The sequence below is a fragment of the Grammomys surdaster genome, unplaced genomic scaffold, assembly GCF_004785775.1.
Source record: "Grammomys surdaster isolate TR1022 unplaced genomic scaffold, NIH_TR_1.0 67, whole genome shotgun sequence".
NCBI classification, from domain to species: domain Eukaryota; kingdom Metazoa; phylum Chordata; class Mammalia; order Rodentia; family Muridae; genus Grammomys; species Grammomys surdaster.
Window position 1 is genome coordinate 1,516,443 of NW_021604569.1, and position 22,953 is coordinate 1,539,395.

General features: G+C 40.2%; 1 protein-coding gene across 3 annotated transcripts in view; it reads right to left on the reverse strand.

The window, feature by feature from the left end:
- The window catches only part of Ccdc88a (coiled-coil domain containing 88A), a 130,684-nt gene extending 123,614 nt beyond the window's left edge, over positions 1–7,070 (reverse strand). For all 3 annotated transcript variants that reach the window (XM_028777317.1, XM_028777307.1, XM_028777298.1), the window contains exon 1: positions 7,048–7,070. In XM_028777317.1, coding sequence (XP_028633150.1) covers positions 7,048–7,058 — 11 coding nt within the window. In that variant the 5' untranslated portion in view covers positions 7,059–7,070. The remainder of the gene's footprint in view (positions 1–7,047) is intronic.
- Between the last annotated feature and the right edge of the window lie 15,883 nt (positions 7,071–22,953).

A 22,953-nucleotide genomic window follows, 5' to 3' on the forward strand; every position in this document is an offset into this window, starting at 1 on the left:
ACAACTAAATATAGGGTAAAAAAAAATCTGGCTAACAGTAAAAGGTTTCTGAATACAGACCACTCAAAACCTAATTCAAAATAAGATGTATAATGAAATAAAGACGTCTCTGGCAGCAGTTACCTGCACTATGTCACAAAACTACACTTCAGCCTTGATTCTAAATATAACATGCACAGAGCATTTTGCAAGCCATCACACCACACAAGCTCCTACAACATCTGAGGTCACATTCAAAACTACTATATGTTATAAATGTCTGTGTTTTGAATGGTCATACAATGTTTTCTGTTCTTATGTAACCAATGATGGTTTAATTTTATGTGGAAAACAAATATAAATAACATTTTCCTACCATGATTCTTCAAAATGTATCAAATTAGTATATTTTTGCGTTGTATTGTGTTAGAATGTTTGATTTTAAGAGTTGCTAACATAATGCATATTCCATGACGGGTAAGGAAGGCATTCTTGTCAGAATGACCTAAGACAGGCTCAGTCTTGTTAATCAAATAAAAAAGGGGGCAAAGTGGAGAGCTTTTGGGGCTGCTCGGCAAGAATCTGACATGTGCCAAAGACAAGGAAATGGGCTGCTTGGCAGGATATGACTTTGGCCAAGGACAAGGAAGTGTGATTCAGTCAGGAATCTGACGTTAGGCTAGAACAAAGGAGTAATTTCAGGCAGGAATCTAAATCTTAGGCCAGAACAAAGAAGTAATTTCAGGCAGGAATCTAAATATTAGGCTAGAACAAAAAAGTAATTTCAGGCAGGAATCTAAATTTTAGGCTAGAACAAGGAAGTAGGCTTCAGACATGAAAATGACTTTGGGCTAAGAGAGGGAAGCTGGTTCAGATATTTTGGCCATCCTGATAATCCCTTAGAAACAGTGATCATGGGAGTGTTCACGGAATTTTGTTTATTGCCTTGCTTGTTCTTTGACTATCTGTGTTATTGTCTTGCTTGTTCCTTGACTATTTGCATCTATTGTATTGCTAGTCCCTCAACCTAGAACTGACCTGAATACTTGCATGTGATCAAAATGGTATAAAAGTATAAAAGAGGAGGGAAGATGGGATAGGGGTTTCTAGGGAGGGGAAATAGGGAAAGGGGATGACATTTAAAATGTAAATAAATAAAATATCCAATAAAAAAAGAAAAAGAAAGGAAAAAAGTTGCTAACAAGTTTCATTTAAAAAAAAATTCAATGAATTTTGACTTGGGATAAAAATCAGAATTTCTAATGGTCCTATCAAAATATTGATCATCTCCACAATAATAACAGATTTTATTAGTAGTACATGAATTTGCTTTTATTTTTAATAACTATTAGTTACATGACTATTAAAGAATTGCTTTAAAATAAACTAATGATTTATTCTTGTTAAGTGTTTAATTTGTATACCTGTTATATATGCTATACAGCTAAGCTCATGGAAAAACTTCTCCAGTGGAATGAGTGCATGACTGGAAAAAGTCTGGAGTTCTGCTCTAGTCTATCAGTCTCCCTCTGATGTCATCTGCTTTCTTCCTCAGTTAATGCCCACACACTACTACTAAAGAATTCAATTATTGGAGAACTAACTGGCAGGAAAAATTAAGAGGGAAGGCATGAGGATGATGGAGTGTAATAGAGAAGAAAAATATAAGCAAAGTGCAATGATTTTGATTTATTATGCATAAAATGATATAATGAAACCCATGGTGTATGATAACCAAAACTAAAATATATGTAAAAAGAATTTATTCACTTTAGAATCCATAATCTATTTTCTTCTATCCCATATTTCCAATTCTAAATAAATTTTACAGATTTTTTTTTTCAGTTTTTGAGCAGCTAAAGATTATTGCTTAAACAACCATGGTTACTGGCTCTTCTTAGGTGAATATCTGATTTCCAAACCTCAAATGGACCTGCCCTGACTATACCTGTATTCATCTTTAACATCCTTTGTGATTTCTCATCAAAATAATCTTGCACATTTTTTCCTCAAGCCTATTGATTTAACCACTTTTATTCACATCTTCATGCTTTTCATTTATTGCACATTTAAAATGTCTTCCCTTCTTGTCTCTTCTATTGTTTATGACTCCTCCTGTTCACTCTGGTCATTTCTAATAAATTTTCACACAGTGTTCAGTTTAGGAAGTCCATAGTCCTCCCCCCCCCCCTTTGCTGGAAATCAAACCCAGGGCCTTTACATGCTAGGCAAGTACTCTACTACCTAACCACATTCCTAGCCCTACAAAAGTTCTTCCTTTTCTTCCATGTGAGACATCATTTGCCTCTTTAGGACAACACTGTATCAAGGTCCTACATCTATCCCTTAGTGTAAAGGACTTTACTGGTAGAGAAATCACCATATCCTATCACCTAGGAGACAGCACTTAGAAAGTATCCATTTACTGAAATTACCTTTGAATGAACCTTCCCTTCAACCATCTCACCCAGTATTTTACCTGGATTCTGGCAAAAGATTTCTGCTCTGAATTCCACTCTTGGCCTTACTGGACCACATACTTCCACTAAGCAAGAAGTCCACATAACACAGTGATACATATCTAATACAACCAACTCCTCTTTTGCAGATGACACTTTTAAGCCAACCTCACGAATTCCTCTCCCTCAAGGTCTTGTCCCTCAGATGGACTACACTACAGATGAATGCAAAGGAGCATCGATTTGGAGAGGCGCCTGTAAGAACCTGGATTGGACACACCTGGCATGCCTCAAGGCACTAGACACGAGGTAACAAAACCCATGATCCTTGACAGATGAAAAACAAACCTGAACCCAACAACAGCCTCATCTTACTGCCTAGAAGATTCCCAGTCCATGAACAGAGAGGAAGAAACTGAGGTAGCTGAGTACAGGGAACTAAGCCTGGAAGTAATACAGCCAAATACGAAAGGCAGAGTATCATGGAAGAGAAAGCTAAATAAGAAATGGATGCAAAAGGCATCTCTGCAGACTTCATTCAGGTAATTTCTTGTCAGTACATAAATGGGCAGAAACTATGCAAAACCATGGAAAGCACCAAAAGTTATTTCAGGTAACAACACAAAACAGTTAATGTTTCCACCAATCATAGTACTTGGAAGGGTTCTGACTCAACATTATAACAAGGTACTGCCTAAAAAACTTTATAGTCACTGTGATAATTGAACACTTTTGATCCCAGTACTTGGGAGGCAGAGGCAGGTAGATCTCTGTAAGACCATTCTGGTCTACAGAGTAAGTTCTAGAAAAGTCAGGGCTACATAAAGAGATTCTGTCTCAAAAAATAAAATAAGATACAAATGCAAATTCTGAAAAGTTAAAACTGTTTCTGAGAAACTTAAATGTTTCTCAGAACAAAGCTCAAGATATCTGTATTTTATGGAATATTAAACTATCCAATATCCAATAAAAATTAGAATTCTATATATTTGATATCAAATAAAAATTATCAGGATATATAAAAGCAGAGAAACATAACACATATTGAGGAGAAAAAAAATCAATCCAAATCAATTTAATGAAATAATAAAATTAGTAGACATGGGAAGTAAGACAATTGTAACTATATCTCATGTTTAAATATTTAAAGAAATAAAATTGAAAAATTTGAACATGGAATATATACTGGGCAAGCTTTCTATAAAGTAAACTATGTCTGAAATGAAATACATGCTGGGTAGGACTAAACATAAAAGATTAATGAATACCACCACAAACTATTCAAAGAAACAAACACAACAACAATAACAACAACAACAACATATACTAATGAACATTAGTAAGCTTTAAAACTACATTACAGAAGCTAACATACATGCAATGGACTTCCAAAAGGAGGAGTAAGTTTGTGTACATACACACTCACATACTACATATGTAGTAAGTGTGGTATGTATAGAATAGAATAGAATATTTGAAAAAACAAATGGCTGCATTTTTCCAAATTTGGTAAAAATGAAATTCCCAGATTCAAGAAGCTCAACAAACTTGAAGTACAAGGAGCACAAAGAAAATGTACATCATTTCAAATATAAAGAGTTCTTGCGCACAAATTCTATAACCAAACGTAATTTAGAAACTTTTTAAAATTAAGGTTCATCTTAGGTTAGCAATCTTTTCATGGTACAGAATTTCAACTGGTGTTTTAATAGAGTACCTATGTCACACAGTTGACTGAGAAAACTATGTAGCACAATTCCTAGCTGTTTCAAACTTGGCAAAAATATAGCTCTTAAAAATAATGGATTGTGGTGAGACATGGTGAGGCATGTTTTTAATTCCAGACTTGAAAGGCAGAGGCAGGTGGCTCTCTTTAATAGTTCTAGGCAAGCCCCTGATCTACACAAGATCCAGGTCAGCCAGGGATATGTAATAAAACTCTATACATAAAATAATAAATAAATTAATAAGGTATGTTGTTGCTTTACTGTTTATATTAATTTATTAAACTACATTTGTGTTGACCCAATTTAACAAATTATTCATTTAAGTAAGCAAAGAATACTTCTTTTCCTTTCCTTTTCCCTTATATAGGTCATTCGGAACAGAATTAGGACACTAAAAGAGTCTTTTAGAGAAACTGAGAGATGGAACTGAAAATACAGAAGTAGATATGAGGTTTAGAAAGCAGCTGGTCCTCCCTCCCAAGGTCCTGAGGAGAAACAAGCACAACAACTATTCCTTTGGAACATCACTGTTTGCAAAATATATCTGTATCTTTTTAAATCAAAGTGTTAGCCCAAAGTGAAAACAGATAATGTGGTTTTTAAAACATTTTGTATTTATTGTCTCATATATCACATCCCAACTGCAGTTTCCCCACCCCCCTCTCCTCAATGTCCCTTCCCCTCCCCCACTCCCCAACCCCCAATCCACTTCTCCATGTCTCTTCAGAAAAAGGCAGGGCTAATGTGTTTTTAACTCTTCACTCAAGTACCAGGTTTCAAAAAATCAAAAATGTTCTTTAGAAAAAGAAACATTAAGGTGAAAAAGTAGTGTATTTTTCTGGTTTGGTACACGAAATTTTTCCTGCCTAAAATTAAGCAAACAAAGAGACATAAGGGGAAAACTGTATGTATTATAATGGGGTTGATTCCTAAAAAGTAGTTAAGTTATCTTTTCATTTTGCTTAGGAAATAGATATTTCAAACAAAAAGTAATTCCATAAATATCTGCTAAGAATGCACTAATCCTGAAAATGTCTACACTCTTTTTTTTCCCTCCTAAGGGGGTAAAAAAAATCATACATTTCTAGCTAATTCACATATCCAAGTGTATGAATTTTCTTTGGAAAAGGAATAAAACAACACTATTTCCTGTAGAGTCACACATATATGAATACAGCATACAAGCCTCTGAGGACACAGAGGTTAGCACTGGAATAATCCTTCTGTATTTGACTTCTAACCTTGTCCTAGCTTGCTTTCCTTTGCTGTGATATACACATGACCAAAAGCAAGTCGTGGAATAAAGGGTTTATTTCCTCTTACTTCCAGGTAAAAATTCATCACTGAAAAATCATAACAGCAGGAGCTGGAGACAGGAACTAAAGCTGAGACCCCAGAGAAAAGCTGTTTACTAGCTTGTTCCCCCTGGCTTGCTCAGCTACCTTTCTTACAAAATGGAAGACCACCTGCCTAGGTCAAGACGGTCAGCAGTGGGTTGGGCCTTCCCACATCAAGCAACCAAGAAAATGCTGGCACAGACTTGCCTGCAGGTGAAAAAGGCAGAGACATTTTCTAACTGAGGGTTTCCTTTTCCCTGAAGATCCTTGTGTCAAGGTGACAAAACCCTAATCAGTACAAACCTCTTAAAATAGAAAGTCTAAAAAGAAAAATAATTTCCAGTAAAATATGGATATATGTAAAATTAACAGAATAGTATACAGACTCTAATAACAAGTATTTATACTGCATGAATTTCTCACATATATAAAAGGAGTATCTTCAAATCAAAAAGTACAAGATTCTTGTAATGACACTCTATTAAGAAAGAAGTCTAAATCTTCAGCAATTGATAACCACTGAAGTACTCATAATGAATCTGCACTACAATACCTTAACAATAAACTGGAGTCATCTGTATTACTCTGATCTAGGTATTGATATGCTTTCTTTTATATATATATGTGTGTGTGTGTGTGTGTGTGTGTGTGTGTATATATACATATACATTTTTTGTTGTTTGGTTTTTCGAAACAGGGTTTCTCTGTGTAGCCCTGGCTGTCCTGGAACTCACTCTGTAAACCAGGCTAGCCTCGAACTCTCGACCTCAGAAATCCGCCTGCCTCTGCCTCCCAAGTGCTGGGATTAAAGGCATGCGCCACCACTGCCCGGCTCTGATATGCTTTCAATATTCAATTTCTATCTCAAAAAACACATTTCTACTTAACAGAAACTCAATATTACAAACAAAAGATTTAACTAATTAAACCAGCTCTTCAGTTATTTATAAACCTCAAAATATCTTTAAACAATTCCTCAAATATTAAGCAACTTAATAACTCAACAACAGTACATTAAGCCATCTAATCAAACTGAGATATTTAAATTGTTTGCTACAGAAGGTCTTCCTGACCAATCGTAATGTTAACTGAATTTTTTCACTTCTGAAACATGTTAGTTCACTAGTTCCAATTTTTGCATCATTTATTCTTATATTAAAAAGGTTAATAAGGAACATCTTTACACATACATAACTTCAGTTAAGTCTTTTTCCTATCGTAGGCAAGATTTCTCTGTCTCCGTCATTTTACCAAATTACCAAAGATGACACGATGTGGCTTGAATTTCAGCACTCGAGATAATAAATGACAAAACAGGACTGGCAAAGTCACAGATAAAGTTTCCCAATTTTAACAGGTATAACTATTTGATTGTGATAAATGGGGTAGGCACATAAGAATACCGCTCCTTCCAAGATCCAATTAAACCACCTGATTTTTTTTCTCGCCAAAGAACCAAATTAAGGGTATAAGTCGTGAAATCTAAGTTCAAAGTATGTAATTTATCAAAGAAATTAAGTTACTGAGAAAGAAGAAAACACTTACATTTGGAGCATGACTTGGTTCAAGAATACTCCATCCACCAAAGCCACATACTCATCCAGGTTAGTCCCATTTCCTGCAGCCAGAGGTCCAAATGTTTTAACCTAGAACAGAAGGATCATCACGACGTGAACGCCCACCTCCATCTCTGTAGCCACAAATAACACGGCCAAATATATCATAAAGGACATCTTCCTTACCCAAGTGACCAAGGGGCTGGTCATGAACTGCTCCAGAAGAGGAGTAAAGATTTCGTTCTCCATTTTACAGATTATATATTCAGGAGGGGGCGGGGGAAGGAAGTACCGCAAATACGCCCGGGGAACTGGTCAGTAAACGTAGAAGTAAGACGGAATCAATGAAAGTCCATTTCGGCAGGGGAGGAAAATCCCATCGAAGAGGGGGAAGAACTCTCCCTCCTCAGCACCCCCGGGGAAACCAGCTCGAATCCCGCGCTGAGCCGCAGCCGGCGCTGGCAGTCTGCACCCGGTGAGGAGGGGCAGAAAAAAAGGCATCTGGAGGAGGAGGACGCGGAGAGCGGCAGGGGCAGGAGACAAAAAGCCCGTCAAGGTTGCCCCGCTCCCGGGGAGAGCCGGCCAGCGCAGCGGCCGCCAAGGACTCAAGCCCAACGTGGGGGCCGAGGGGGCCGGGCTGGACCTGGGAGAGCGGCTCTGGGCGTTCCGGCCGCCGGCGGGCACGGGCGCCGAGAGCCGGGAGCGTCTGGCCGCAGCCTCACCGCCTCAGGCGCGGCTCTCCCCTCGCCAGGCGCTCAGCATCCCTCCGCGGCCTCGCGCTCGCTTCAGCGCCCTGGCCCTGCCCGGGGCCGGGAGCTCCGAGGCGTGTCCCCGACCGTCCGGCTACGGGATCCCCGCCGGCCTCCGTGTGCCTCAGCGACGCCTGGGCGCTCCGCTGCCGCCGCCGCCGCGCTCCAACCTCCTCCGCCGCCCTCTGGAGGAGCTGGGGTAACGGCCTCGGAACCGCAGTGCCGCAGCACACCCACCGCCGGCCTGGCGGGCGAGCGCGCCGCTCCCTCCGCGCCGGTATCCTTCCGCCGACTCCCCGCCCTCCCGCGCCTCTGCCTCTGGATTGTGGGAGAAGAAAACCGCTGCATGAGCGCGCCCCCGCGCGAGCGCGCCCCCGGCCGGCCCGCCGCCGCCCAGATTCTGGCGGAGCGGGGACGCGCGGGCCGCTGCAGCTGCGGCGGGGGCCCGCGTCGAGACCGCGCCCCGGACGGTTGCCAGGGCGTAGGGGGTGGGCATGGGCAAGACTGAGGAGCCGGGTCTGTCTGCTTGCTCGCTCATGCCTAATTATGGTTTATTTCCTCCCGGACCGCCTTCTTTGATGTGAGAAGGAAAGGGAACGAAACCCATCTCTTTTAAACAGGAGGGATGCAGACATCCTCTTTCGGACACTTTGGTTTGCCCTGTTAGGCATGCTTTCTCGCCCCCTAAAAGGCCTAGGAAAACTGCAGCAAAAAGCAAAGGCACATCTTGGTGAAGGACGGATGGAAAAAGAGGTTGTTTTTGTTTTCTCTTCTTTAAAAAAAAAAAGGATAAACTAGTCCCCTAAAGCAGAAATATTTATAAGAGTTGGGAATAACCAAAGCTGCCTTTCAACATGGGATTTCCTGACTGGAACGACCGTGATTCAGGCATTATTTTTTTGACTTCTTGATCATTGAAAAAAACATCCAAATTGAGCCACAAGAGAAAATATTTAGAAATCATCTAAGTTGTGTGACAAACATTTGTTAAAAATCATTTATGTTATGCACTAGTGGGCCCATCAGAATATGACAGTTCCTCAGCAAATTAAACGTTATTCTTCCTTATACCCGTAGCATGTCCAGGATAAGATGGAATAGAAAACACCTTTTTCCAAAAACAATATAGTATTGTGATATTACAATGTATATTATGTTCGCATGGTGCTTACAGGTACGTATCCTCTTTGACTACTCATATTTTTAATGACGTCATCTATTTTTTATACATTTTATTTTATGTTGATTGTATGAATTTTTGGCTTGCATGTATGTTTGTTCCCCACTTATGTGCCTGGTTCCTGTGGAGGTCAGAAGAGGGTACTAGATCCCCAAGGAATGGGAGTTAGAGGCAGCCATGAGCCACTATATGGATGTTGGGAATCAAACCCTGGTCCTGTGCACCAGCAGCCAGAGCTCATAACCACTGTGTCATCTCTCCAGCTCTCATATTTTCAATTAACAGTAAACATGTTTTATCGTATACTGAATTAAACACCACAATCCCTTGGAGCCCGACTCCAGGATTTCTGATTGTAAGACTCACTAGCTGTGTGAACCAAGATACATTACTGAACCCTTCTGTGTTTCACTCTCTTCACATGTAAAGCAAAAAAACCAATAAGGATCCACGAGATAGCAGTTCATTGCCAACAGTCTGCTACTGTGAGCAGTAGCTTTGTGGTCATTATTCCTCTGAATGTGAATCTTTATCAAAAACTTAAAACACGACAGCTTCTACTAGAGTTCAGTTGCAGGAAGAAATGCCCTGCTTCTGTAGTATCTGCAAACGAATGGCCTTCTAAAACCATCATGTTTTGGATTAGATTGCATTCATGTGGTACAGAGCACAGTCTTGCATTTTCCTGGCCTACACACTAATCCTGAGTCGTCCTGGTTGCAATCAGTCTTTTCCTTTTGCTCTTGCCGATCCTTCCTTAATCACAGTTCTTTAATTGGCAAGTGAGGTATAGAGGGAGAGGTGGCACCGTATGGAAGCCTGGCTTTTACGAGCTCTAACACCTGACATTTTTTCTTTTCTTTGTAATCTCTCAGAAACCTGACAACATGAAAGTACTCATACCTATGTTAGGGTTGTTGTGAGACAGATGGATCTGTTTCCCTTAAAAGTGAAAACCCATAAAGAACTAACACCAGGCACATCAGGCAAAAGGCATTCTGGACAGTGTTGACTGAAGGATTAAAACAGGAACATTACATTAATTTAGCATTGTTTATCCAGTTTACATTTAGTATCCAACCCATCCCTCACAGAAATCTGGATTCCCCTCTGGAACCAGATGGCCCAGATGCTTCCTGATCTATCTTTAGGACACACACACACACACACACACACACACATACACACACTCAAAAAAAGAAACATGAGGAGTTAATTGTAAAAACAGGAAACTTTAGACCAGACTGAGGTCTGCAGGAACTTATTTGAAAACCTACCAATTTATAATTCTCTAGTTTAGCAGCAGCCTTAGAAATGTTTTATAATATCTCAAGAGTGCAATCAGGAAATTTCTCTGTCTGGCAAAAGACAGATTGTGCATTATGAACCATTTTAATGGTCTTTGCATTGCAATGTCCTGTAAGATGAAATCCAAAAGTTTTCTATCCTCCTCTCAATTAGGAAGAGATTTCTCAAAGTCCTTTAAAGTTCTTTTGATTTTGTATTTTGAAGACATATGTCCATTTATCCTTTCTCAGAATATTAAATACAACAGGAAAAGACATTAGAAATAAACCATTATCTGGTTAGAATCTAAGTTACTTAATCAGCTCTCTTCACATATTACTAAGTAGTAGAAGTGTGCCATTGAAAAGTCACTTCAGAAAGTTTTATCCTGTGTACTACAATCCAGTCCCCATCACATTTTACACATCTATAAAACAAGCCGTATACCAGAAGATCCCACACCTACTACAACCAATGTGCATTTTGATCTATACTTCAGGAAGTAGCAGACTTGCTCCCAACCTTGGAAAAAAATACTTTTATAAACAGATTTGAAGAGATAACCACTTTCATAAGAAGTAGAATGTCACTGTTATTTAATATTCTCTACAGAGTAGAAATATCTGAAGTGGCAATTGAATATGTGAATGAGACACAAATCTTTTGGTAAATACATAAAATGAGGCACTGAGGAGATGCTACACCATGGATGAATCTGGAAAGTGTTGTGCTAAGGGAAAAATCAGCCACAAAGGATTGTATGACTGGGTTGTAGGACTCCATCTGTGAAACTGTCCAGAAGAGATAGCACTAGAAAGGCATAAAGATTCTCGGCTGTCCAGGATTGGGAGAGGCATGTTTAGGGGTGGGGGTTGGGGGAAGGTACAGGATTTCTTCTGAGAAAAAGAAAATATCAGAAATTCAATTTCAGGAGAAGACACGCAGCTCTGTAAGTATGTCTAAAAGTCAGTGGGTTACAGAGCTTAAATGGATGAATTGTGTGGGATATAGATTACACCTCAATAAAGTTTTCTAAAACAAAACAGTTTCATTTCCTCATGAAAGGAATGTTTGTATTATCAACAAACCTGTTCCTGAGTTGGGCATTATAGCATGTGTCTCTGGTCTCAGCATTCTGAGAGGTTAAGGCAACAAGATCACCTGAATCCAGGAGTGAGTTTATAGCCACCTTTGATGGCATGTTAGACCTATGAAGGAAAGAGAATGAGAGAGTGAGCAAGAGATAGAGGGAAAAAATAACAGAAGAGAGAGAGAAAGGAAAGAAGGAAAGAGATAAGAAGAAGACGAGAAATTAGGTCTCTTGTAGACTTTTCAAAGAGCCCCTTGATGTAAGAAACAAGTTTTCAGGCTCAACTAACAACATATGTGGGATATGTTTTTAACTATCCAACCCAATTTTTGAAGGAGAAAGATAAAATTAGCCGCATTATCTAACTTCTTTGAGCATCAGTTCCCCCAGTTGTAAAATGGGCATGCTGGCCTCATATCCTGCTGCACATCTTCTTGGACCAATGAACTTATTGCTGCAACAAAAAATGACAGAGAAGACATGAGCAGTCTTCTCAATCCAGTGCCAGCTGTCCTTCCCAAATGCCCTAATTCTGTAATTCAAAGCAAACAGTCTCAGATTCAATAGAACATCCCCTGTACCTGGGCCACTGTGCATGCTCCAGACTGCCCTTCAATGCCAGTTGGCCAGGGAAACTCCTGTCCATCCTCTGAGATCAAATGTCTCCTTTCCCAAAAGTAGTCTACCACAGGCAAAAGAAGCACTCCTTGGCCGGGTGGTGGTGGCGCACGCCTTTAATCCCAGCACTTGGGAGGCAGAGACAGGCGGATTTCTGAGTTCGAGGCCAGCCTGGTCTACAGAGTGAGTTCCAGGACAGCCAGGGATATACAGAGAAACCCTGTCTCGAAAAAAAAAGAAAAGAAAGAAAGAAAGAAGCACTCCTCTTTGCAGCCCCATTGTAACTAACCCCCACTTTATTTCTGTAAGTTGCTCTGAATGGCATAAGTTTGGCACATGAATGCCTCATGCTCTTCTAAGTGTCTCCACTTTGCTTACCTTTGCACTCCTAAGTCTTGTTTTTCAGTAATAGGCATCTCCATCAGAACATTTGTCTCAGTTAGGGTTTCATTTCTTTGAACAGACACCATGACCAAGGTAACTCTTACAAAAGAAAACATTTAATTGGGGCTGGCTTACAGTTTCAGAGGTTCAGTCCATTCTCATCATGTTGAGAAGCATGGCAGCATGCAGGCAGATAAGGTGCTGGAAGAGAGAGTTCTACAACTTTTTTTTTTGATATTTTATTTACATTTCAGATGTTACCCCAACCCCCTCCCCCACCCCGCCAGCCCAGGAACACCCCATCCCATCTCCCCTCCTCCTGCTTCTATGAGAATGTGCTTCCACCTAACACCAACTCCCACCTCCCCACCTTCGAATTCCCCCATACTTGGCATCCAGCCTTCATGGGACCAAGGATCTCCTTTACCACCTATGCCCGACAGGGCCATCCTCCCCTACATATACAGCTGGAGCCCTGGGTCCCTCCCTATGTGCTCCCAGGCTGCTGGTTTAGACCCTGGGAGCTCTGGTTGGTTGGTATTGTTGCTTTCCTCATGGGGACACAAACCCTTTCAGCTCCTTCAGCTTCTTCTCTCTAACTCCTGCATTGGGAGCCCCTTGATCAGTTCAATGGTTAGCTGTGAGCATCTGCCTCTGAATATGTCAGACTCTGGCAGACTTCTAAGGAGACAGGTATATCAGGCTCCTGTCAGCATGCACTTCCTGACATCCACATCAGTGTCTGCAGCAAGCATTCTTAGCTGCTAAGCCATCTTGGCAGCCCCTTAAAAGAAGAAAGAGGGAAGAAGGAGAGATACAAGGAACAAAGGGAGGAAGGGACAGGGAAGAAAGGGGGAAGGGAAGAAAGAGAAGAGAAGAGAAAAGAGGAGAGGAGAGGAGAGAAGAGAAGAAGAAAGGTAGGATGGTTAGATAAAGATCTTGGTTTTGTACAAATAGGAAAGGAAGAAGTCAAAATATCACCATTTGCAGATGATATGATAGTATACTTAAGTGACCCCAAAACTTCCACCAGAGAAGTCCTTCCTAAACCTGAAAAACAACTTCATCAAAGTGGCTGGTTATAAAATCAACTCAATAGCCTTCCTCTACTCAAAAGATAAATGGGCTGAGAAAGAAATTAGGGAAATGACATCCTTCACAATAGTCACAAATAATATAAAATACTTTGGTGTGAATCTAAACAAGCTGGTGAAAGATCTGTATGACAAGAACTTCAAGTCTCTGAAGAAAGAAATCAAAGAAGATCTCAGAGGATGGAAAGATCTCCCATGCTCATGGATTGGCAAGATTAATATAGTAAAAATGGCCATCTTGCCAAAAGCAATCTACAGATTCAATGCAATCCTCATTAAAATCCCAACTCAATTCTTCATAGAGTTAGAAAGAGTAATTCGCAAATTCATTTGGAATAACAAAAAACCCAGGATAGCAAAAACTATTCTCAACAATAAAAGAACTTCTGGAGGAATCACCATCCCTGACCTCAAGCTGTACTACAGAGCAATAGTGATAAAAACTACCTGGTATTGGTACAGAGACAGGCAGGAAGATCAATGGAATAGAATTGAAGACCCAGAAATGAACCCACACTCCTATGGTCACTTGATCTTTGACAAAGGAGCTAAAACTGTCCAGTGGAAAAAAGACAGCATTTTCAACAAATGGTGCTAGTTCAACTGGAGGACAGCATGTAGAAGAATGCAAATCGATCCATTCATATCTCCTGTACAAAGCTCAAGTCCAAGTGACTAAAAGACCTTCACATAAAACCAGATACACCGAAACTAACAGAAGAAAAGGAGGGGAAGGACCTTGGATACTTGGGCACAGGGGAAAAATTCCTGAACAGAACATCAATGGCATATGCTCTAAATCAAGAATTGACAAATGGAGCTGGGCAGTGGTGGCGCACACCTTTAATCCCAGCACTTGGGAGGCAGAGGCAGGTGGATTTCTGAGTTCGAGGCCAGCCTGGTCTACAGAGTGAGTTCCAGGACAGCCAGGGCTATACAGAGAAACCCTGTCTTGAAAAACAAAAAAAAAACCCAACAAAACAAAACAAACAAACAAACAAACAAACAAACAAAAATTGACAAATGGGACCTCATAAAATTGCAGTTTCTGTAAGGCAAAGGACACTGTCAATAGGACAAAATGGCAACCAACAGATTGGGAAAAGATCCTTACCAATCCCACATCCGACAGAGAGCTAATATCCAATATATACAAAGAACTCAAGAAATTAGACTCCAGACAACCAAATAACCCTATTAAAAATGGGATATAGAGCTAAACAAAGAATTCTCAACTGAGGAAACTTGAATGGCTGAGAAGCACCTAAAGAAATGTTCAGCATCCTTAGTCATCAGGGAAATGTAAATTAAAACAACCCTGAGATTCCACCTCACACCAGTCAGAAAGGCTAAGATCAAAAACTCAGGTGATAGTAGATGCTGGCGAGAATGTGGAGAAAGAGGAACACTCCTCCATTGTTGGTGGGATTGCAAAATGGTGCAACCACTCTGGAAATCAGTCTGGAGCTTCCTCAGAAAATTGGACATAGCATTACCTGAGGATCCAGCTATACTACTCCTAGGCATACACACAGAAGATGCTCCAACATGTTACAAGGACATATACTCCTCTATGTTCATAGCAGCCTTATTTATAATAGCCAGAAGCTGGAAAGAACCCAGATGTCCTTTAACAGAGGAATGGATACAGAAAATGTGGTACATTTACACAATGGAGTATTACTCAGCTATTAAAAACAATGAATTTGAGAAATTCTTAGGTAAATGGATGGAACTAGAAAATATCATCCTGAGTGAGGTAACCCAATCACAAAAGAACACACATGGTATTCACTCACTGATAAGTGGATATTAGACCAGAAGCTTGCAATACCCAAGATTCAACTCACAGACCACATGAAACTCATGAGGAAGGAAGACCAAGTGTGGGTGATTCAGTCCTTCTTAGAAGGAGTAACAAAATAATCAAAGGAGCATCTATGGAGACAAAGTGAGGAACAGAAACTGAAGGAGGGACCGTCTGGAGATCATTTCATCTGGATATTCATCCCATGTGCAGTCATCAAAGGTAGACACTGATGTGGATGTCAGGAAGTGCATGCTGACAGGAGCCTGATATAGCTGTGTCCCTAGAGGTCTGTCAGAGTCTGATATATTCAGAGGTGGATGCTCACAGCTAACCATCGAACTGATCATGGGGCTCCCAATGCAGGAGTTAGAGAGAAGAAGCTGAAGGAGCTGAAAGGGTTTGTGTCCCCATGAGGAAAGCAACAATACCAACCAACCAGAGCTCCCAGGGTCTAACCAGCAGCCTGGGAGCACGTAGGGAGGGACCCATGGCTCCAGCTGTGTATGTAAGGGAGGATGGCCTTGTCGGGCATAGGTGGTAAAGGAGATCCTTGGTCCCATGAAGCCTGGACACTGAGTGTGGGGGAATTCGAGGGTAGGGTGGTGGGAGTGGGGGGGTAGGTGGGGCCACATCCTCATAGAAGCAGGAGAAAGGGGGATAGGATGGGGGGATTCCTGGGTGGGGGGGAATGGAGTAAGGGGATAACATCTGAAATGTAAATAAAATATACAATTAAAAAATAAAAAAAAATAGATCTTGGTTTTGTTTCTGTTTTGAGATTGGGTCTTACTAGGAAGCTCTGGTTGACCTAAAGTTTTATTTGTAGACTAGGCTGGCCTCAAACTCATAGAGATTTGCCTGCCTCTGCCTCCAGAGTGCTGAGATTTTAAAGGCATGTACCACCTGTCCAGCCACCATTTATACTTTAAAGCACTAAAAATAAGTGTAGATTAAAATAACTAAGTACTTTTAATCACAATATGGCCCTACTTTTATATTAAAAAAAAATTACAGGCCTGGGGAAATGGCTCAGAGGTTAAAAGTGCTTCTTGCTTTTCCAGGGAGCTCAAGTTTAGTTCCCAGGACCAGCCTACCTGTAACTCTAGTGTCAGGGGATCTGCTTCTTCTGACCTATGTGAGCACTGAACACACGTAGCATACAAACATACAGACCACAGACATGCTCACATACAGAGAGACAGACACACACATTATTTTTTAAAAAAATACTGCAAATAAGGATATCTGAAGACATTTCGTTCCTTAGTTGACTAGCTGTAACAATAAGGAGACACACTCCATGCTTTAGTAAGGGTTTACTTGATAGTCTACTGTTAAAAAAAATCAAAATTCAGATGAAACCTTAAAAATTGGGGAGTGAACGATTTTCTAAATTTTAATAATATACACACCTGTCGGTTATTTTCTTAAAACATTGTCTTAAGATTATTACAAACTAACGATTATTTTTTCATTTTTAGAACTAAACTACTAATATAGAATATTCTGTTAATAGAGCTGTGCTTCATATATTTAAAGTTATTATATATTTTTAGATTTTTTAAATTGATTCTTTGTGAATTTGACATCATGCACTTCAATCCCACTCATCTCCCAGAAGCTGCAAAACCACCCTTGGCTCTTGCAATTTCCCCTTGGAAATTAAAAATCAAAACTTTCCATGGAAACTACAGTGTATTATGGTGTGTCACACAGTAAACCCTTTTGTCCACAGAGCTTTACTCGCAAATGTTCATTGCAATGAGTCATTGATTAGTCTGGGTCAAGGTACCTGGCTTTCACCACACTGTCAATACTGGATCTTCACCGGGACTCGTCTCAAATAGCCTGCTGTTGCCTTGTGTCATAGAAATCCTGCAGCTTAGGATCTGCAGGACTGGCCCCTTCACAAGTTTCAGCAGTTGGGGTGGACCAACTCAAAGCCCTGGATCTGGGTCTGAGTGGTAGCTGAACTGGTCAGCCTGCCACCTCTCCTGTGCTGCCCAGGTGAGGGGCCGGGCAGCTCAGCTCAGTCCTCACACACTAACCTGGCCCCAGGAGGCAGACCAGTCCACAAATATCTACATGGCCTTTGGTGGTAACATGGGCCACAGACATCCACACAGAACCCCGCTGTGGCAGGGCCATGAACCCAGATGTGTCCCTTGGTATAGCATGGCTTAGACATCAGCATGACCTCAAGTGCAAGTGCAGGCTACTCATGTGAGGTTGTTCCTCTTGCCATCACTATTTCCTGCCACACATGCCACATGGCCTCTCAAGTTATTGTATTTTGTTACAAGAATAATGTTTTATTGTCACAACTGGACAAAAACCAGTAACGTATTAAGAAGCAACCAAACAATGTATAATTCTTTTACTTTCGGATTGATAAACCCTGCAATTTTCTATAATATCTAAGTGGATTGTACTACTCTCGGGAGATCATTGGAAAATTCAGGAATGATCTAAATTAGACCATGCTTCTCAGTTTGAATTATTCAATAAATAGAATTTTAATGCCATTTTGTGAATGGTTATGTGTGTAGAGTTCCTGATGAACATTTGTTTTTTTAATGTTGAATTACATTTGCTTCTTTGTGTGAGTCCACTGGCTGTGTGCATGTAAAAGACAGAGAACAACCTGCAGGAGGCAGTTCTCCCCTTCTACCACATGAGTTCCTGAAGTTATAAGTCATCAGCCTTAGTGGCACACGTCTTTACTCACTAAGCCATCTCCCCAGCTCCTGGTGAGAAAAATTTAAAACATCAGATGCAAATTTCCACAATCATGTTCAATTTGAATAGTAATTCTTATAGAAGACCAAAATGTATCTCCCTGAGTGTAAAATTGAGATTGTGAGCTCTTTGTCAGTGCAGCCTGGCTTTTCCTACTGGACACTTCTTACTAGGACCACATGTGTGCAAGACAAATACATTCACCATAAAAGATACAGAAAGAATCCAATCTAAAAAAGGAGAAAGGAAATAACAACAGGTCATTCAACTAGTTCAGAGGTTGGCAACCTTTCTTTGTAAAAGGCCATATAGTAAATACTTGGGGCTCTCTGGGACATAAGGCCTGTGTTACTAAATTCTGTCAACTACAACATTAAGAAATAGACATAGCTAAACTCTACTTACAATTGACAGGGTAAATCAGGGTTTTGTCCCCAAGAAATAGATTGTCAACTTCTAACTTACTTGAATTAAACACAAAGAAAACAAACAGGCTTGACTTGATTCTCTAAATAACCACTTAACTTTACACAGCTAACTTTACAAATGACTAAATGTTTTTTTTTTTAAACAAAATTCCAATTGTTCAATTTTACCAATGAAGACTTGGGAGCCAGATGATAAGTCAGAGAGGCAGAGAAAGCACCCAGCTGACCTTTCTCCACAGTGAGGTTCCACACAAAAGGCCCTTCTCTCATGTCGTCTCAAAAAACTTCCTTCAAACTGAATGTTCTTCCCTTTGGCTTCCTGTGCATCTGTCTATCTGTCCTCCTGACTCCCTCTTACTCGCTACAGTTTTTTTCTTAATATTCCTATAATCACTTCTTGTTAACTAGTTGCTTGCTCCGTCTCTTGACCTATGGCTGACTTTATTTAATCCTGTTTACAATATTCAAGTGGAAATCTCCTGGATTAAATGTGTGCTAAGGCTGAGCCACACCACAACTCAAGACAGGCATTTTCAGTAAAGGACACAATTTCAGTTTTCACAATGTGATCAAATATCCTGCAACAACTAAATTAACCCTCAACGATATTGTATAGTTATTTTCCAGAGATTCCATGATTCAAGTACACCAGATATAGTTCAAACAGCTTTCAATTTCTGGCACTATTACCTACCATTGGTATTAGATTTCTCATAACTATGAGAAAAATATCTGGTAGGAACAAATTAAGGGACGAGAAACTGATTTTGGCTCACACTTTAAGAAGGATCATAGTCCACTGTGGTGGGCAGGAATGTGGACAGGGGTCACTCAGGACACCAACAGATGTACACTGTCCCTCCATTCCCTCCTTTTATTCATCTTGGATCCCAACATCAGTACAGTGTCGCCCACAATCAATGTAGGTCTTCCGTTCTCAGTTAGCACTGTCTAGGAAACACTCAGAAGTGATTGCAAACCTGATGAAGTTAACAACAACGGTTGAAAACTTTTCTCTTAGTAGCTCTTGCTTATTCCTTTTCTTTTTAAAAAATCTTCTTGAGCTCTATTTGGAACTGGAGAGACTAGTTAAGGTGTTTCATTGAGGAGAATTTAATAAAAAGATGTTTTAGAGAGATGTGGATGTTGAGGCCTGCCACTTCCCCCAGCATGGCTGTAGCCATTTTGTTCCATGCCTGCCTGATATTTCACATTGTTGCTGTAATATGCCTGCCAGTCATTGAAGCAGGAAAATAACTTGATTCAGAGTAAGGTCATGCTGACTACACACCATGCTATGCTCTATATGTTATAAGGTTTGGTAATCTTGAGAAATTCCACAACTATAAGCTTCACATAGGGCCTATCAAATTAAAGGTCAACATGAGCTGTTATGTATAAAGTGGTTTGAGTCAGGGCAGACCACCAGGCAGTACTTCCAGTACCTGCAGATGGGCTCATTGTGGGGTTGGGGGGGTTAGCCTTTATAAGCTGGCCCTGAGAAATGCCCAGTGCACAGCTTTCAGCTGTTGCCCTGGTCAATCAGTCGTTAGGTGTCTGCTTAATAAACCATCCCTGTCTGACTGAGATCAGTGTTCATGTGGTTTGTGGGGCGACTCTTGGACCCCATCAATGGGGACATTAGTGAGAGACTTGCCCAGTCATGAGCAATGTTAGGAAACTATTCTTAACCTAAGTCTGAGGGGACAAGAGGAAGAAACTATTACTAGAACCTTGAAACACCCAACGGCTTAGCAAAGAGGCCTCTGGGATGGAGTTGTACCCACAGAGCACAGAACTACTCTCTAATCATGACCCAGAAAACTGGCAAATAGCCCACTCCTTCTGTACTTACTTATGCTTTTAACCACACTTCCCTTGTGTCCAAAGGAGCTCTGTTGTTTTCAGTGTGTTCTTACTTACTCTACGGGAAGCACAGAGGAAGAAATTGTACACAGTGCCGCTTGTAGAGAGAGCAACTTATGGAAGACAGAGAGCAGTGGATGGTATGAAAAGCTTCAAGGAAAGACTGCAGAGCAGAGAACTGCCTGAGACAACTGTGGGTAATGCTTAGAGCCCCTCCTATAGAGCTCCAATATACCAAGTGGCACAGCTGTTCAGATCAAAAGAGGCTTAAACTTCTTTTTCAAGTATTTATTTATTTTTATTTTTTATAGGTATGAGTGTTCTTCCTGCACATATATCTGGGCACCACACGCATGCCTGGTTCCCTTGGAGGCCAGGATAGGGAGTAAGATCTCCTGAAACTGGAGTTACAAATGCTGTGAGCCACCATGTGGGTTCTGGGAACTGAAGCCAAGTCCTCTATGAGAGCAGCCAATGGGCTCACTGCCGAGCCATCTCTTCAGTCCTCCAGAGGTTCAATCTTTTGGCAGACTATCATGAGGAAGCAGAGGGAGCTGATAATGATGTTAACAACTTGATGTTAAATTTTTGGTATATCATTTGATGTCTATAATCAATAATTCATTAATGCACAGTAGCAACTTTTTAAACAGGGTTTCATGATATAGACTTGGGTGGCCTGGAACTCACTATGTAGACTAGGCTGGCTTCAAACTCAAGGAAATACCTGTTTCTGCCTTCCCAATGCTGGAATTAAAATATGTACCATCATATCCAGCTTAACTATTTTTTATGGAAAAATACCAATATCCTTCAGTATTTCATTCATAGTATATGCTCTGTATCAACTGAGTGAAAATATTTGCTACAGTAACCAATTTTGATATTTTTATTTAGATAATTTTAAGTACCACAATGTCTAATTTACTAAAAGAGTTGGTTTTTTAAAAAGAAAACAACAAAATAATGTTAACTTGGGTATGGAACATTGCTTATGATTTTCTTATCTTTTTTCCCATATGCAGGAAAAAATAGCCATGCACAGACCAAGTTTTGCTAAAACCCACTCATTAGGCACTCATTTAGAAGTCATTCACCATTCTCTGTAATAAAAGAAAAAAATCAGTAAGAAATTGAAATTTATATCTTTTGCTTACATGTTTTAAACTTTTAAAAATGTGTATTTATATTTTGCCTTCATTCATGTCTGAGGAGTCTCTGAATCCCTGTTGGTTTTGCCGAAGGGCAGAAGAGCGTATGGAATTTTCTGGAGCTGGAGGTACAGATGGTTGTAAGCTGCCATGTTGGTCCTGGGAATCGAATTTGAGTCCTGTGAAAGAAGAGTCATTGTTTTTAATCACTGAGCTATATCTCCAGCCCTTGCTCTACTTATATTTGATAAAACCCAACCAGTCTCTTCAAACTTATGCCAGCAACATACTGGATAGCTGGAATACTGACTGTGACGGACAATATCTACCAGAAAGTTTACTTATTTTTTCTAATCATTGACTAAATTCGTGTTTTAAAGCACATCATTTATGTTAAGGTTTTACTTCAACGAGGAAGAAAAATTTACCTTTCACAAATGCATCCTAAGCTTTCTTTGTATGTGGCAATGTACAGTAAACAGGTTGCCAGGTTCTGCACCAAATATATTTTGACTCCAGAAGGCAGCCTATAGTTAATGCTTAGTCTCAACACCTGGTTTTATTTTAAGATTATGTGATAGTATATCAATGACATAATGCTGGCCACAGATGGCTTTTAAATATAGTTATTCTGAATTGGCTAATGAGCTATCTCAGTCTCCTTTGTTTACTAGGGTCTTACCTAACACACCGCACACACGCACATGTACACACCAAGGGTCATAAGGACAATAGTTGAATTTTTCCTGGAGTGAAAGCATTTTTCTCTAACTCAATTTGCAACAGGCATATCAAATTACATAGAATTGGCAAAAATCAACATTTTTTTGTAAGAGTAAATCCTGCCAAACCAATTCCTTTCTTTTTCCTTTTTAACCAACTGCAAAATCTGGCAGATGGTAGAGCAATGATCACCTTGACAAAATATCGTCTGTGTCTACTTTTCATTATATACTTCATGTGTTTTTAGACATTCAGTGTGAGCACTGTGAACTGTGAAAGGAATGCATCCCTCTCCCTTTGCTGTACCCTCTAAAACTAACTTCAGCAGACAGACCTGACTGAGACTGGGACTGGCTATTGAATAGACTGAGTACACACAATATAGATCATCTCTGTCCCCAGAGAGGTAGGAAAGTAGAATTCCACCTGTTTTAGAAATTAAATGGCCCAGTATTACTCATATTACTGAAAAACTCCAAGCAACCTAATATTGTGCATCTGCACCAAAGCATCACCATCTTCTGTTATGCTGGCCACTAAGAAGTCGTAAGGAAATTAAAACTTAACAAGAAATTCCAAGGAACCTAAAAGTGATCTCTTAGTAATGATAGCTTTTTCTGAACCTGTGAATAGCACATTCACAAGCTTCAATTATAATAACGTCAGCCTAAAGTTTTAGTCAAGATGTCAGAACAATATGAGGACTTACTGTTCAGCTTCTTTCTTTTGCTCGTTCACAGAACACATGATGTGAATATTTACTGTTAGTCAGGCTC